This window comes from Pelodiscus sinensis, chromosome 9, assembly GCF_049634645.1.
Source record: "Pelodiscus sinensis isolate JC-2024 chromosome 9, ASM4963464v1, whole genome shotgun sequence".
In the NCBI taxonomy this organism is placed as follows: Eukaryota; Metazoa; Chordata; order Testudines; family Trionychidae; genus Pelodiscus; species Pelodiscus sinensis.
In genome coordinates, this window is record NC_134719.1 from 714988 (window position 1) to 732868 (window position 17881).

Below are 17881 nucleotides of genomic sequence, written 5' to 3' on the forward strand. Positions count from 1 at the left end.
TTTTTAACTGGCTTAATTTCCACCCGCCCTGGAATCCCCCGGGAGGCCTGTCCCCTTGGCTGCAGGTTGTCTGTCTCCCTTCCGCACCTGTTCTCCTCGGCCTTTGTGGCGAGAAGTCGCCGCGGCGCCGTAGGGATGGTTATGCCCGTTCTCGAGTGGAGCTGCACGGGCGGGTTGCTTTGTCACCCCGGCGGCCGCAGCCTGGCCAGAGAGCCCCCCCCGACAGCGAGCAGTGACACAGCGGTGCTGGCTCTCCTGGGGCCCTTCTTCGGCAGAACGAGGGGCTTTGCGGTTCCCTGCTCCCGCCTGGCCCATCCCGGCTCCGATTCATCAGCGAGTCTCCGGCTGTAAAATCCCGCTCCCATGCTGGATTTCAGCCCCCAGATCAAAGGGGTCTGGAGTCTCTGGGCTAGGCCCATGTCTAGATCTCTGGTTGCTGGGGGAACCTGCCATTTTCAATTCTTCACTGCCCCGGTCACGTGGGTTTACCCGGAGCCTGGGCCGGAGGGGGCCAGCCAGGAGATGAGAACGTCTCAGTGAGGCCAAACCAGGACGCAGTCAGATCCGAAGGGCCAGCTGGCTCTCGGCTCTGGGGGCCAGGCCCCTGGGAACTGGCCCCCAACTCCCTACCCCAGGCCACCACCTCCTCCGGCCCCGGGTCGTCACCCAAACCCTCTGCACCTCCCCTCTTCCAGGTCACAACTCCTGCCCAGACCCTGCACCCTTCCCCCACCCAGAATCCTCTCCTGCACCCAGACCCCCACCCGGACCCTGCACCCCAAACCCCCTCAGGTCACAACCCCCTCCTTCGCCCAAACTCCCTCTCAGACCCCACACCCCCTCCTGCACCTCAAGGCCCCGCCCCAGGTCACAACCCTCTCCTTCACCCAAACTCTCTCAGGGTATGTCTGCACTAGCTCGTTAGTTCAAGCTACGTACGCAAATGAGGGCAACCGGAGTTGCAAATGAAGCCCAGGATTTAAATATCCCGGGCTTCATTTGCATGTTCCCGGACACCGCCATTTTTAAATCCCCCTTAGTCCGAACTCTGTGCCCGCGGCTACCCGCAGCACAGAGTAGGTAGTTTGAATTAGAGATCCTAATTCAAACTACCGTTACTCCTCATTCCTCTTTACATTAGCCACCAGGTCGAAAACGTTTGGTGCCTAAAGTAAGTCTTGCAAATTCATGCGATGGCCTTGTTGTTCTGGGCGTTTAGGGACCTAGGATTGATCCCTGGCTCTGCCACCATTTCCCTGTGTGACGCAGGGCAAGTCCCTTAATCACTTGGTGCCTCAGTTCTGCGTCTGTAAAATGGGACTAGCACTCAGCTACCTTATACAATAATGCCATTCACAGGAGATTCTCTGGTACGCTGGTGACAGGGGCCATGTACGTACTAGACAGAGGATTGTATCGTGCATTCATGAACCTGGCTCTGTGGGAGAGGGGGACATGGAAGAAACAATGTGAAAAAAAAAGCTGGGGAATAACTCTCAGAGCCCTTTTTTCCCCTAAGCAGTGTACATATAAAATGGGAGCCTTTTCCGATGTTAGTGGTACCACCAACTGGGGCTAATTAGCCACTCATCGCTCTGGCAGGCACGGAGAGCCCCTAAATCAAGCTGTCCTCCTACTTTTCCCTCTGACTTTTACCTTCCCTTTGTGGATTTGGGGTTTGTTTTTGTAACCTCCTTTTTGCCTGGGTTTTAAACACCGTGTGTGGCCAACACAAAGCTGGAAAAATAAAACTCTGTAGTAAAGAGAAACTGCACCCTCCCACCATCCACTCATCACCGTGATGGCCAAGTGGTTACAGGGTAGGACGTGGCACCTAGCAGGGTTTCTCTGCATGGGTTCAAATCCTGCTCCTAGCAAGGCCTGTGTTTTTCCACTCTATTCTGCGATGGTTAGGCCTCAGTTGGAGTATTGGTTCCAGTTCTGGGCTCCGTATTTCAGGAAAGATGTGGAGAAATTGGAGAAGGTCTAGAGAAGAGCAACAGAAATGATGGAAGGTCTCGAGAACATGAGCTATGAGGCAAGGCTGAAGGAATTGGGCTTGTTTAGTTTGGAAAAGAGCAGACTGAGGGGGGACATGAGAGCGGTTTCCAAGTATCTAAAAGGGTGTGACGAGGAGGGAGACAAATTGTTCTCCTTGGCCTCTGGTGACAGGACAAGAAGCAATGGGCTTAAACTGCAGCAAGGGAGGTTTAGGTTGGACAGTAGGAAAAACTTCCTGCCTGACAGGGTGGTTAAACACTGGAATAAATTGCCTGGGGAGGTTGTGGAATCTCCATCACTGGAGATATTTAAGAGCAGGTTGGACAGACACCTGCCAGGGATGGTCTAGATGGGGCTTGGTCCTGCCATGAGGGCAGGGGGCTGGACTCGATGCCCTCTCGAGGTCCCTTCCTGTTCTAGGGTTCTATTATTCACTGCATCCTTCAGCCCCTACTAAAAGCAGACGGGGGGGGGGGGAGGGCTTAGGGAGCAGAGATGCTGCCCTGTTTAACTGAGCTTGCTAGATACCCTGAGCTAGGGAGACAGCGCAGGCTAGATTAGATCCAGGCCTCTCCCGCTGATGCCTAGAGGCAGCGGCTCAGCCGTGGACGCTTGCTTGTCAGAGCAAGTTCTTGGTGAGCGTCGGTTGCAGGGCAATGGGGGTGAGATTACCCAGAGACTGCGGTCGGGGTGGGGTAGGTGACTGTTGGGCCGGGTTTCATGCCGTCTGCCAGGGTTCCATTTTGTTTGGGGGAGCAGGGAGACGCATTGCTGTCCCAGGGGGCCAGGTTTTCAGCTAGCTGTCAGGTGCTAGGCGTTCGGGCAGGTGCCGCCGACAGGGCCTTGTGAGGTTAAAACGCAGGGGCCAGCCGCTCCTTTCAAGTCCACTGGAGCTCTGGCCCTCGGTCATTTTAAAAAACAACCCTCCTTTCTCTCTGTAGGTTTGCAATGACACCTCCACGTTTCAACAGTCGCCAGGGGCTGTTGGTTTGCTGGAGAAATCAATTGTTCCCACTGGGCCTTTTCCGAAAGGAAAGATTTCAGTTAGTTCCCACTTGGAAACAGGTTGAGTTTTGCAAAATCTAATCCGGGAGCCAAATTCAGTGTGGCGGGTTGTCTTCCCAGCCAACGGCCCGACAAGAATTATTTCTCCAACTGGTTTCCTAGGAGAGGAATAGCAGGTATGTGGCAATCAGCAGCTGTCAGTGGTACCCTCGCACCCGCCTCCTTAAACCCTGCCGTTTTATATTCAGAAGTGAACACAAGCAATCTGAACGGCCGGAGCACAAGGAAGCTACTACTCATTATTATTCATGATGGGGTAGCACCCCCCGACTGCAGACCGGATGTATGAAGTCTGGGTTCTCTCCGCTCTTTGCCCTGGCTAGAATCCTTCGCAACCTTCAACATCGAACCTGCTTTGTGGGCAACTTCAACACGCTCTCCTGAGAGTCAGCCGCTGTTTGCAAAAGCATTTAAAGATTTTTTTTGGCGGCAGTGTGGGCTAGTGGTTAGATCAGACTGCTTTTGTATTACAGGTTGGACCTCCCTGGCCCGGCATGCATGGGACCTGACTGGTCCGGAAAGAGGAAGTTTGCTGGACCTTTCATTGATGGACTCCAGGCTTGCCCGAGGTCCGACAGCAGACTCGGCCAAACTCCCCAGCCCCAGTGGGGCTGGGCTGCCCCCAGGGCTGCCGTGCCCCCTGGCTCCTGGCTCTGCTCCCTGCCATTGGCCTCCCAGGGCAATCTGGTTCAGGGGCTCCTCTGGGCTATCCATGGTTCTGCTGGACCACGGACGTTCCCAGACCAGAGAGGTTCAACCTGTACAGCAGAAGGGGTATGTCTAGACTACATGGATCTGTCGCCAGAGCCAAGTAGATTAGTTTACTAGATATACCCAAATGAAGCGGCGATTTAAATAATCGCCGCTTCATTTAAATTAAAATGGCTGAGCCGATCAGCTGTTTGTCGGCTCAGCGCGCTAGTCTGGACGCTCCGCGGTCGACATCAAAGGTATTTGTCGACTGCCCCGGCAAACCTCATCCCACGAGGCATAACGGGGCAGTCGACAAAGGGCTTTGATATCAACCGCGGAGCGTCCAGACTAGCGCGCTGAGCCGACAAACAGCTGATCGGCCCAGCCATTTTAATTTAAATGAAGCGGCGATTATTTAAATCGCTGCTTCATTTGGGTATGTCTAGTAAACTAATCTACATGGCTCTGGCGACAGAGCCGTGTAGTCTAGACATACCCAAGCTGTGCTATGAGAGATGTCTCGTCTCAAAGAGCTGGCGCACAAAATAGACAGAAAAAGGAGCATTAGCCCTGTTTTACAGAGGGAGGACTTAGGAGATTTGCCCAAGGCCACACAGAACGTCTGTAGCAGAGATGGGAGTGAAACCCTCCCCCGCCCGCATCCTAGCCTAAGACCTTGGCTGCAAGCCCAGCCTTCTTCTTACTCCTGTGGGTTCACTTGAGTTAGCATCCCCTCTCTGTTAACGCCCATAAACCCACCTGCCAGCCGCCCTCCTGAGCTGAGGCCAAGGTGTTGAGCAAACAGTTCCCTCCACAAGGGTCCTCAGGTGGTCCATGAGTCGGCCCCGGGTGGAGCCCTGCGGCATGGTGATTCCAGCCTGGCTCCCAAGGAAAACCGGCCGCAAGGGGGCCTCCCAAAACAAACCAGTCCACTTGACCACCCATCTTCTCTCTGGAGAGGTGGCACCTGTAGAGCGACCCGCCGCACCGCAAAGGACTTGAACAAAGTGAGCAAAAGCAAAAGCTCTTTCTACTGCACCAGTTATTAGGGGGCTTGGAAGATCCGATTTGTAGGGGTAAAGGGCCGGACTGGGGATGTTAAATATCCGTTAATTGGATAGTCGAGTAATCTCGGGATTTTTTATCGGTTACTTGACTAGTCCCTGGAGTGGGGCCAGTGCGCTCCGGCCTCATCCCCGAGGAGCCCCTTGCCACTGCTTGCTGCTGCCGCTGTATCAGAGGCAGCAGCGCAGGGTGGCAGCAGCTGTCAGCTCCGCGCACCCCCTCCCCTACACGCCGGCGCGGGGCTGCACGTGCACACTCCCCCAACCCGGGGCGCAATTCAGCTGTCTGCCCGGGGCGCCAGAATGGCTCGGTCCGGCCCTGGGTAGGGTCAGTTGTGCAGTTTCCCCTCATAATCAGTTAAATAGTTGGTTTCTGCCTCGTTAAAAAAAAAACAAAAACCCTTAAAAATCAGGCCACCAGAAATGTCAATGATGCGAACTGTATTAGTATCTCGAGAGAGAGATAAATAAGCAAGGGTATGTCTACACTACCCCGCTAGTTCGAACTAGCGGGGTAATGTATGCATACCGAACGTGCTAATGAAGCCCGGGATTTGAATTTCCCGGGCTTCATTAGCATAAAGCCGGCTCCGCCATTTTTAAAAGCCGGCTTGTTCGAACCCCGTGCTGCGCGGCTACACGCGGCACGGGCTAGATAGTTCGAACTACGTAGTTGTTCCGAACTATCTGTATACCTCATTCCACGAGGCGTACAGATAGTTCGGAACAACTACATAGTTCGAACTATCTAGCCCGTGCCGCATGTAGCAGCGCGGCACGGGGTTCGAACAAGCCGGCTTTTAAAAATGGCGGAGCTGGCTTTATGCTAATGAAGCCCGGGAAATTCAAATCCCGGGCTTCATTAGCACGTTCGGTATGCATACATTACCCCGCTAGTTCGAACTAGCGGGGTAGTGTAGACATACCCCAAGAGAACTGAACCACTCTTACAAAACGCTTTTAAAAGGACTTTTAAAATGAGAAATCAGAGCTTGCATTTCAGAAGGCCCTATCAGAAGATAGTGTGTTTTTTTTAAATTGTCATGTTAAAATCAAATTGACAGTGTCCCAGAATTGCCAACCCGAGCATTCAAAAACTATGAGTCAAGCCACAAAAATAATGAGATTGGCTGAAAACCCATATGATTGTTTCAAAATAATCAGTGTTGGAGTCTTTTTATTTGTCTTTTGATTTGTGAGCGTTTAAGTCTTATAGAGTAACAGATTTATTGGAGCATAAGGTTAATGGGCAAAGACCTACTTGGTCAGATGCATGTGACGAAGTGGGTCTTTGCCCACGAAAGCTTATGCTCCAGTAAATCTGTTAGTCTATAAGGTGCCACAGGACTTCTCGGTTTTTTTGCAGATTCAGACTAACACGGCTATCCCTCTGATATTACGTCACTCTTGGTCACATTTTCAGTCTTTTCTCCCTTGACCACAAGAAAGAAAGAAAGAAAGAAAGAAAGAAAGAAAGAAAGAAAGAAAGAAAGAAAGAAAGAAAGAAAGAAAGGGGGAGGGAGGGAGGGAGGGAGGGAGGGAGGGAGGGAGGGAGGGAGGGAGGGAGAAAGGAAAGAAAGATTCTCTTGTAGTGGCTGGATTGCAGGAGTTGGGTCTTTAAGAAAAACAATCAAGGTCGCAATACTTGTCATAAACTCACAAGAGTTGGCAACATTTAGACACCTAAGTCCCCTGCGGGACATGTCAGGAAGGTCCCTTGAATATCAGCGCTGTCTGCTGACAGTGGCCAATGCCAGATGCCCCAGAGGCAATGAACAGGACAGGGCAGTTAGCATGTCATCCAGTCTAGAAATGCCCAGAATATGAAGTTGCAGCCTCCTGGGTCACGAATTCTAGTCTCCTCCTAATGCCGGCAGCCAGCCAGGGCTTGCCTCTGTCTCTAGTCACCACGCTGTGCCCCAGAGACGCCCTGCGAGACACACCTGCTACGACAGCATTGTTGTCCTGCCAGGTCCCTCGTGCCGTGGCGTCTTTGGTTTTCACAGCATGAGAACAGTTCCCTCGGGGATTATGGGGGTGTCGTGTTCTCTGTTGGCAGCTGGGGGCCGGTCGCTGCCTGAGAGGACAACCCCTTTTGTGTGGTGTGGGCAGTCACGGGACGTGGCAAAGGTCACGCCCCGTGAGAGCGAACGTGGCGCTGGGTCGTGGCCGACACCCCCGAGACTGCAGGGAATGTGGTGCTGAGGGTGAATTACCACCCGTTGGACTTCTGGGCCAAGGAGGACGTGGGGCTGGAGCTGCACCCGTGGCCTTCTGGGTAATAGAACAGCCACGCCAGGGACTTCAGTAGATTCTCCTCAGGAAGTCAGGGCCTCTTTGAAAAGGGCCCTGGCCCATCCGTGGCTTCTCGCCTGCTTCTGTAAGCTGTGTTGAAAGGGAATGTTCCTCAGAACAGCTGGTGTGAAACAAGAAAGGGAGGGGTTGAAGTCACCCTAGAGCTGATACAGGTTCCCAGCAATGCATGGGTATCCAGCCACACACACACACACACACACACACACACACAAACACACAAACACAGCACACACACACACACACACTATGTGTACAGGTGCAAATTTCCTAAACATGCATCCCCATAGGAGCACCTGTTTCTCTGATCAAAATGAAAAGCCGCAGCAATGAAAAATGAGGGCGCCCCCGAATGCCTAGGCATTATTGGGGTGCTCCTTTTGCACCTGCATAATTTTTTGTGCGAAGGAGACAGAAGTTGTTTTGTGGTAATGAACTAGATAAACAATTCCCCAAATAGATTAAAACTAACTGTAACTTATAAAAACGGGTAGTAATTATATTTTATTAGCTAGCAAAACACCATTTTTTTATTTCAAAGGATAATTCTGTGTAAATCACCTTAATTAGAAGTGTCAGAGGAGCCAGGGAATATCGTACTTAGTAACTAATTTCCTATGTACAGGTTATAATTTAAAACACATGGATCACTCGGCGAGTGGAAATATGCTAGCCATGAAATAATGTGGGGAGGGTCGGGGTTATTACTATGTAAATGTGTGATCATTTCAGACCACTGCAGACTTGCTTTAGTGATTAAAGAGAATTCCGAGGTCTCCAAAGATTGTGCTCTCCACCAGAGCCTAGAGCGAAAAACTTTAAAAGGCACCGAAAAGTGTTTGAACTTTAAAGGTCTTGATTTCCCTTTTACCCGTTTTAATTTGTCTGTGGTGTTTATGGAAGGGAAGGTTTCTCTTTGCTGATGGCCTTTCGATTCTCAGCCCATCCAGCTTCTCTTAATAGCTCACTGCCTGGAAGCGCCCGCCGCCCGCGAAGGAGCACAGCCGCACGGTGCTTCAAAGCCTTGATTGCGGATTATTATGTAGAGGAGCTAGAGAAGTGCAAACTCAGCCAGAAACAAGATGCATCAACTCTGGGGTCCTGCCTCCAACAGAGGCTAGCGGGGAGAAACACCACCGCGGGCGTATATATGCCACAATGTGTTCCCGACCAATGTGTGGTCCTGGGGCACCTTGGAAACTTACCAAAATATAGAGCATCAAAGAATCCGAGAATTGGAAAGGACCTCGAGAGGGCATCAAGCCCAGTCCCCTGCCCCCATGGCAGGACCAAGCACTGTCTAGACCAGCCCTGACACATGTGTTTAACCTGCTCTTAAATATCTCCAGAGATGGGGATTCCATAACCTCCCTAGGCAATTTATTCCAGTGTTTGACCACCCTGACAGGCAGGAAGTTTTTCCTCATGTCCAACCTAAGCCTCCCCTGCTGCAGTTTAAGCCCATTGCGTCTTGTCCTGTCCTCAGAGGCCAACGAGAACAATTTTTCTCCCTCCACCTTGTAACACCCTTTTAGCATCATGAGCGTTTGTTGGTAAAACCCCCTTCCTCAGAGAAAGCTTTTCCTAATCCCACGAGTTCAAGATTGGCTTATACCCTGACACATGAAAGGTTATGGCCATTCCAAATCTGGCTCGCTCTCCCTCCCTTTATTTTCGTTCTTTTTCATTTTTAATATTAAAAGGACTCGTGCGACAGGACTACATTTGGGGCAAAATGAGGGGTTTACTTGGAAGACTTACAAAAACTAAGACAAATAGACACTTTGCCAGGGAAATGTACCCCAAAGTCCAGTGAACATGTAACAACCCTCCAGTTACCTGTTGGGTTTGCGCTTCAGCCTTTCAGCTGTACAGGTTTGAGTCAACGCTTGGTGAAGTCCACAAAAGACTGTCCGGTGTCTACAGTGACCTGTGAGTCAAATCCCTTGAGGGCTGAGTAATTGTTATTCTGTGTGGACTTTGTGGGCAAGAGGGGCGAAGGCAACACACTGAGCCAGTGGTTACAGAAAGAACTTTTTCAATCAAAGATTTATTCTTCCTCCCCCACGCCGGTCGGTCGTGTTTGCAACTCCAAGCCTCGGTGGAGCTAGGGGGCCAGCAAATCAGACTGACTACAAAAAGAAAAGTGTGAAATGGACTAATTGTCTCTCCTTGTGCAAGGGGGAAGGCGACAAAGAGCCAAACAAGGGGATCACTGATGAAAAATAAATAAGATTCTCCGTGTTGCGTTTCGGTGGAAGCATTCCAAGTGCCATTCACAGCAGAAGGAATGAAACTTGTTTGTAAAAAATATAATATTTACCTAAAAGGGGGAGAAGTTGTTTCACACCTTTAAATAAGAAGATAAAGTTGAAAATCAAGACTCAAGCTGATTGCCTGTTATCCAGGGCCAGATCTGGAGCTGGTGTAAATGGGTGTGACTCCACCGAAGTCAGTGGAATGGGATTTGCTTGCAGGGGACTGGAATTATCCCTCTGTGTTAGTTCTAAATTGCAGAACTTCTCTGATGGTTCCAGTTTATAAAGTCCTTGTTTCACGGGGACGGTCCTGTCCTGCCTGCAACCCCGTGACCCCTCGTCCCCATGTCCCCCCAGTGCACACAGAGTGTGCTGGCGGTAGGGAGCACACACTTTGCACTTTGGTGACTTGATTGTGACAAATAATTCCTCCTCTCCCCCCCTTCGGCAGCCCAAAGAGGGGTGCGGGCGGGTGTGGTGGGGGCTGTGGAGGTTTGTTGCCTGCGGCAAAGCCACCTTCCTCCATTCCTTCTCATTTCATAACACCCAGCCATCTGCCAAATCAAGGCAGATTAAAGCCGGCCAAATTCAATTTCTCCCCGCTGCCACGGCGGCGCAGCATCTGGGGCTAACGTGTCCCCGACAAAGCGAACATGACAGCCACATTGCTTTTTTGTCACATCTCGTACCGCGGTGAGCTTCGAAAAGTCTCATCAAAATTTATTGATGTCTCCCATATTGCCGCGCTGAGGAAGGGAGGGGCCGGCGTGTGCGGATCCGTGCGCGCGCCGGGGTGCGTGTGTGCGCGGGTATATTAATGTTCCTGAAGTAGATCTCATTTGATATGTCTTGTTCTATTGTCAGCAGCTGTTTGGCGAGGCTTTTTAATACTTTCTGGCTGCCGATCACTCATCCTTAGCCTGGGATGCCGGCTTGCATACAGATTTTGTTATTAAACACAATTCCATCCCCCTCCCCATCGCCGCCTCCGCCCGCTCACCTCCCCCTCCGCCCACCCATCCATCATCTCCCCGGGGCTACGGAGAGGTGGGAGCCCGCCACCCCGCCACAATGTACTTACAAGTGCAGGCGTTGGGCTGGCAACATATTTCAAGCGCCTTTTGCCGGCTGCCGGTGCTTTGCGTTGACAAATCGAATCACGGGGAAATAATTTATTTCCTAATGCTGTTTGCAGCGTGTTAGCGGGAGAATTTACATGAGAGAAATTACTTTAATAAGCAAAACATTACAGCGCGGGCCTCCCCGCCATGTCGGCGGTGATGGGTAATTGTTTCAAGTTTAACCTGTCTGGAGGGGGGAAGGTGTTATTAAATCTGTGATAGAAATGGAGCCGTGTGAGTCTGGTGTAGCTGAAACAAAACACAGGACTGTGTAGCACTTTAAAGCCCAACAAGATGGTTTGTTAGGTGAGGAGCTTTCGTGGGCCAGACCCACTTCCTCAGATCAAATAGTGGAAGAAAATTGGCACGACCAGATATACCAAAGGAAACGTTTTAATTGTATCCTTTGGTATATATGGTTGTGACAATTTTCTTCCACTATTTGATCTGAGGAAGTGGGTCTGGCCCACGAAAGCTCCTCACCTAATAAACCATCTTGTTGGTCTTTAAAGCGCTACATAGTCCTGTGTTTTATTAAATCTGTGGCATCTCACACCAGGGAGGGGTCGGCGGGGAGGAGGGCGCTGACAGCGATCGCATTCCCCTTGGAAAAGGAGCCACGGCCCGGAGACTCCGGCCGGCGGCAGAACGGCACCTCAGCTCTGATGGCGGGGTGGGGAGGGGAGTTTCCTGCATCTCGTTCGTTTTCGGGGCGAATCTCGCTCTCTCTCTCTCTTCTCCTGCTTTCCTGGTCCCTGGCCCTGCACAGCGCCGAGCGCCCTCAGTGCCTTAGTTTCCCTCTAGGGCGGGGGCGGGCACGCAGGGAGAATTGCAGCCCCGCCCGGCTCCTCAGCAGAGCCGCCCAGCAGGGGCCGGTGTGAGGCTGGCTGCTGGCGGTGGCGGGCGAGGTCCGCGAGCTGGGGTGGAGCTGGGCGCCTCTCCGCGGTCCCCGACTCCCTGGGGCCGGGGCTGTGTGGTGGCTGCCTGGCTGCTCCCGGGGCAGGCCGCATGGCGGGCGGCTGCTGGAGCTGGGGCTGGGGCTGCGGTGCTCTGCGCATGGGGCGGGGCCCCCCTGTGTCCCTGTTCCCCCCTCATTGCCCTCCGACTCTCAGAGCCCCCTGCCAGCTCCCCACAAGGCGCTGCTTCAGCCCTGCACTCCCTGCGCACGCTGGAGGGCCGGCAGCAGCTTCCCCCTGCCGCAGGCTGGACTCCCAGCCAGCCCCGTGGGGAGCACCCTGGGGCAGCCCCTGCCCCGGAGCAGCTCCCTGGGGAGAGGGGGCAGGTCTTGCCTTCTCCCACGAGGGGGGGCAGGACTCGGGGTCCCAGCAAGGGGGGCCGGGCTGGGGTCTCTGCACTGCGAGAGTCTCTCACGCTGGCACCCGCCCGACAAGCGCCCGTGACCTCAGCGTTGGTGCACGAGACACAGCTTTGTGGGAAATCGTAGCCGGCTCCCGGCTGGGGGCCACACCGGGTCGGGCCCCTCGTTGCTGCTTTGTGGGGCCCGCGGTCCCCAGGAGAGGTGGCGGCAGCCGGCAGGGGAGGGAACGGGCTTCCTGGTGCAAAATCTCCTCAGGTTTGCGAGGTGGGGACTGCTAGGCCCAAACCCTTCCCCGTTGGCTACGCTGCCCCGTCTCTGATCTGCCCCCGTACTCCCGCCCCGGTCTCTCCCCACTGTGCCGTGCGGAGTCCTGGCCCACTCACTCTCCTCTTTTCTCTCTTGGCAGTAAGAACTCGCTGCTGAAGGAGCCCGTGGCGCCCGGCACCCCCAAGGTAAGTGCGGAAAAGCGCCACGCCGTTTCACACTCGCTGACCGTGACCTCTTCCACGCCCGCTCCCCCTCACGGGCGGGTGGGGACGTGCGCATGCCAGGCCCGGGACGACGAGTGTCTCTTGCACGGGGGCTGCCTGTCGTGGTTCCCCCCTGCGGTGAAATGCTCGTTTTCGAGCGCCGGCCTATCCAGCTGAGGGAGGAAGGGAGGGGATCGGTGGGAGGCTGCATCCGCCAGGCCGGCTGTCAGGAGAGCTCCCCGCCCACGCCACCCCTTTTTGCACCGGAAGGACCGTGCCGCTGCAGGGTGGGCCAGCCGCCAGGACGCCGGGCTGCGTCCCACCACAGCCGGGAGCCAAGGCGGCTCGTTGAGTTCAAAGCACCAGCCAGGGCTGGCAGCGGCAGAGCCAGACGCCGGCTGGGAAAGGGCGAGTCAGACCGTCCGGGGGGAGTGATGCCGAGCAGGAAGACACGCCGCTGCTCCGGGTAGAAATGGCGCCACATGTAGACCCTCCCTACAGTCCCTTCAGCCCAGCACGGTTCCCAGTTCCGAGAGCCCCAGGGGTCGCCCTCAACGCGCAGCATCCCCATTACTGGCTCTGCTCCCGTGACGAGGCCCCACACGCCCCTGAGTCACGGCACCGTGCTGGCCCCCTTTTGATAGATTGGGAAACTGAGGCAAGGAGACGTCAAGTGATGTGCCCACGGCCGCGGAGATTAAGAGGCTGGGGCAGACTCCATGCATCCTGCCTGCCAGTCTGCCCGGCTCCGCGGCGGGTTGGCCCAGCTCAGCGAGGCTGGAATCCAGAGTTGAAAAGGTCTCCGTTGGGTTTTAGCCATGCCCTGCGTGCCGTTCAGCAGTGAAACCCGCTTGTTTCCAGGTAAGACAGTCACCGGGAACCGGGTGTCAGAGCTCCTGGGCCCGGTGTGGGCAGGCACTTGCACTCTGAACTTACCTGCTCTGTGCCTCAGTTTCCCCATCACACACAGACATGCACACACATGAGAGGCCCTCTCAGGTGGAAGCTGGGAGAGCTGCAGTGCCAGGTTGGGGGGGGATGTTACCATGTAACGGTTTCCCAAGACCTCCAGGAAAAGAGGTCACGGTAACAGGGAGAGTAGGGACACAGCGACACAGTCGCGCATACCTTGAAATAAGCTCCGCAAAATTTCAAAATAGATCGCTATTCCGGCGTCTTCCTTACTCCTCGGGCAAGGAGGTTTATAGGAAAACAGAACAAGAAGCCCGTTATTTCGAATGCATTTTGAAATAACGGGCGTGCTCTTATGATGCACAGAAGCTATTTCGGAATAAGGGTCGTTATCCCAAAATAGCGCCGCTGTGTAGACATACCCTAAGTGACATGCCTGAGGTCAAAAGTAAGTCAGTGGCACAGTCAGGACTAGAACTGGGGCGCTCCCCGGTTGCATACTGAGAGCAAGACACAGCTGTCTCGGCACCTCCGCTAAGTCAGAGCCTGGTGTGAAAAACAAGCATTGAGAAAACCCCACACCCCAAAGCGTGTTTAAAAGATCCAGACTCTGTGCAGCTGCCTTTCGCCATCGCAAAGGGGCAGGAAAGGGCACGGTGAACTAAACACCTGTGCGTGGCAGGGTGCCCTCTCACCGGCTGTCAGGCTGCCTGCAGACGGCGCGCGGGCCCCCACTGCAGAGCCCAAGGGGGAGGGCGAGGGCTAGAGAGGCGGATTAGCCGCGTGGAGGTAAACACGCCGCACCGGTGACAAACACCGGATAAGTCCGTCTCTCGGCAGGCCGGGGCGTTGGAAGCTTCCAGGGACTAAGAATCCCATTTGCTGCGCGAGAAGGGATTAAACTGGCACAGGAGCGTCGCTCTGCGTGAAAGAGATCCCTCGCCCCCCCCCCCCCCCCCCCGTCGCCACGCGGCTGGCTGAGTTACGGCGTTCCAGGCCCGGGGGCCCCTGTCGGAACCCGACCTGCCGGCTGGGAAGGGATGCACCCGTGTGGCAGGGAAGAGGGGTGGGCGGTGAGTCCGACCTGCAAGGGACACGGTGCTCCGACTCACTTTGCAGCCATCTTTCCCCCAGGCCAGGAGCGCTGGGTTTCTCTCTTGCAGGGGGCTGCTCCTCGGGCTGGCCCTGCGCTCCTAGGGCCTGGCAGGAAGGCTGCCACAGCCAAGCGTGAGAGGCTAAGCCAGGCTCCCCTCAGCCGGTCTGCGCGGTGCACATCTGCTAACGTCCCCGCCAGGCACCGTCTCCATGAAAGAGGGTGGGGGGACAGACCGGCCGGGTGTTACCGACAGTCCCTGGCACCAGCCCTGCTACTCTGGAAAGTGCTGGGGGGGGGGGTCTCTGAGCAGCAGGTCGAGTCCCACGGCTGATTTTCTCCTGTCCTGGAGCTGCTGGGCCGGGCCCCGCCCGGCATGACTGGTGGAGGTGGGTTGTTTTAACTCCAGACCTTCTCCAAGAGTCTGTTGTGTATTCAGAGCCCTTGTGTGTGCTCCCTGCTCGCCCCGCACTCCCCCACAACCGCCTCGCTCCCCCGGCAAAGGTCGGGCCGGGCAAGCCAATCCCTGCTGTAAGCCCGTGTCTCGCCTCCGCTGGCTCCCTGCCCCTGAAGAACTGTCACTCACCGCGCGGGGTCAATTTCCATGGCACGATGTCAAAGAAAATCCAATCACTCAACGCGGTATGTGATGAATCCCAGATTATTATATCGGATTCTTCTATTACTGGAGCTGGCGGAGATCGCGAGGGCCCGGCTCCCGGCTGCAAAGCCACTCTCCCTCCCTGCCCGTCAGCGGCTACGAAGGAACCCAGCTCAGCATCCGTGTTCCTAGGGGGCAGGCCCCCCAGCCTGTGACTGCTGCCCAGCCTGGACCAGCCGCTGCTGCTTGGCCCCTGCCGGTGGTGGCTCCTTTGGCAGAGCTCGATTTTCAGCCCTCTTCCCGGGCACGTGGCTCCGGGTGTCAAGCGCCTGGGAGCTCTTCTCTGTCCTGGCCTCCTCCCTTCCTGCGCCCAGCCGCTGTTCCGGGTCCTGAATCGATGCTGCCTCTGCTCCCAGTGGCCTTGGTCTGCTGCTCTGCTTCCAGCCTGCCCTGCCTGGGACAGCCCTGGAGGCCTTGTTCCCGGAGCTCTCTCCCCACCGGGGATGGAGCCAGCTGCCGAGTCCCAAGGCCTGCAGGGGCCAGGCAGCCTTGTACGTCTGCCCTGCGTCTGAGGAGCTGTGAGGAGCCGCCCAGCGCCCCCCCCCCCCCCCGTATTCACACCCTGCGGACACCGCGGAGGAGCCTTTGAGCGGGAGATACCGTGGCGGCGAGGGAGCCGGCCCAGCAGGCCCGGAGCAAGAGAGGGAGGCGGGTCTCGCTGACACCTGCAAGAAGCCCAAAGGGTCCGTGATGCTTCTCCAGCACCTCAGGCCTAGGCATGTGCGCGCTTCGCCCCAGCTCTCCCGCGAGAGGCGGCCGGCGGCGCCTTCCACCCCTCCTGGCCTCGCTCGGGAGAAGCTACCGCAGAGCTGACCTGAAACCAGCCGGCTCCCGCTCCGCAGCCGGGCAGCGTGAGCAGGAAGAGGCGGCGTTTCCCGCTCTCGTGCTGAGGCCTGGTGCAGCCTGATCGCCGGGGAGACCAGCCCCCGCCCCAAGGGAGGAGAGAGCGTGGGGAAAAGGGGGGGGCGCAGAGAAGAAGCAGGAGGAGGAAAGTCCTTCGACAGCCCATGGCGGGACAATATTCTGTGCCTCATGGCTGCTTCGCGCCCGGCCCGGGGCCTGAGCTGCCCAGCCCCACCCCAATAGCAACGACCATTAGTCACCAACAGGCAGACCTACCGAACATGGCCTCCGCGCGCGCCCCGCTAGCTGCTTTCTCGCCCGTGCTCGGGGCTGCCCCCTTTTTACAGTGGGGCCTGGAGAAAGAAGATTCTGGAGTCCCAAAGTCCACGATCCACATGACTGGTGCCCTGCCAATAACTGACGAGCCGGCCCGTTTGATCACAGACGGCCTGCGGCCAAATGAGGAGTCTCTTCATTTGCATGACATGTTTTTCACATTCCCTCCCCCCCACATTCATAATTCTCCACCGAAGCCTTTCAGTGACTAGCTGCTTCCCGGGAAAGGGATGGTCCGTGGACAATTGGTGCTGAGTGTGATATCCCAAAAAATCAACCTGCCGTTGGTTAGCTGTCACTGGACACGTAAGTCACACAGGATTACTGCTGTTCCTTGTTTGGATGAGGGTAACTCCATGGACCAGGTTGCTGACATGAATCCCAGTAAAAGAGTCGTTTTTACACAATGCATGATTCATCTGTGGAACTCACTGCCACAGGATATCCACGGAGGCCAAGAGCTTAATAGGATTCCAAAGGAGATTAGACATTTATATGCATAGTGAAACCATCTTCAGGGAGAGGTACAGGGACATGATTTAACCTCTCATGCTTTAGGGTGTTGTTAATGTCTAACTGATGGGGGCTACGGAGAAATATCCCTCATCGTTCCATCGTTGCTCCCTAGGTTTTTCTTGCACCTTCCTCTGAAGGAGCTGACGCTGACCACGGAAGAGATTCTGCTGATCTGTTCAGGGAGCTCACCATTTATTTCCCGGCAGCAATTTCGAATATACCTTGAAAAGTTTCTCTTTACATTAACGTTTCAGCCTGCCAGCTGGCTGCCGTTGCAGCCTCGCGGCACAGAGGAATGGCGAGGAGCCGCTTCCGCGTCTTCTCCCAGAGAACGATTGTGGCTGATTCGTTTTCGGAGTGTGCCCAGCTTCGGTGAGGGTGCCTCGAAGCAGGCAGCCGACATCCTGCGCGGAGACCTCCGGCGGTGCTGGGAACGCAGCGACAACGCTTGTGTCCCTTCTTTGACAGCCTCGGAGAACAGATTGGAAAGGAATTACTACCCCGAGTGGGAAATCTGACCCCTAAAGCCCTCCAAAACAAAAGAGCTTTGACAGCAAGCTAGCTATGGAGCCTTAAACCTTGGCAAAATCTCAGTCTTAAACCCTTCCCGGCAGCCTCAGGCTAACCGGAACTGCGAGCCCAGCCAGGGAGCTCTGCTGCAGCGCGGTCTAGTGGTGGGAGCAAGAAGCCAGGCTCTGGAGTCCTAACTTGGCCACGTCACTGACTGGCTGTGGGAGGACATTTAGCACAGCCGGCCTGGCTGGCTAATGAAGAACACTTGAGAGCGAACGTGGCTATGGGACGACCGTGGAGCTGTCTACAGGGTGTGAACACGGGAGGATGGGGGCAGGAGGGAGGGGTTAAAACGAGGAGCAATGTCCTGGCATGAGGCGAGGATGCATGAAGGCTGGAGAGAGGCAAATCTGTGAGGCTCTCGTCTGTCTCACCGCCCCCTCGACTGCCTGCTGTGTTTCTAAGGCCCCTCCCACCGTGGTACCTCCCTGCCGCCCAAGAGAAGCAGAGGACGTCATCGGACAAGTTGGTTTCAAGCTTGGCGGGATGTAACGTGAAGCCTGTCGGCACGGAAACAGCCTGGCTCGTGTAATAGGCCTGGCGTGGGCGTCTGCAGCACATGAGCCGACCCTCCATCGTGCAGCCTAGAATCATAGAATCATAGAACCTTAGAGCTGGAAGAGACCTCAGAAGGTCATCAAGTC

General features: G+C 55.4%; 1 protein-coding gene across 6 annotated transcripts in view; it reads left to right on the top strand.

The window, feature by feature from the left end:
- RNF220 (ring finger protein 220) overlaps positions 1-17881 on the top strand; it is a 330094-nt gene that overhangs the window by 213289 nt on the left and 98924 nt on the right. For all 6 annotated transcript variants that reach the window (XM_075935811.1, XM_075935812.1, XM_075935807.1 and 3 more), the window contains one exon: positions 12240-12285. In XM_075935811.1, coding sequence (XP_075791926.1) covers positions 12240-12285 — 46 coding nt within the window. The remainder of the gene's footprint in view (positions 1-12239; positions 12286-17881) is intronic.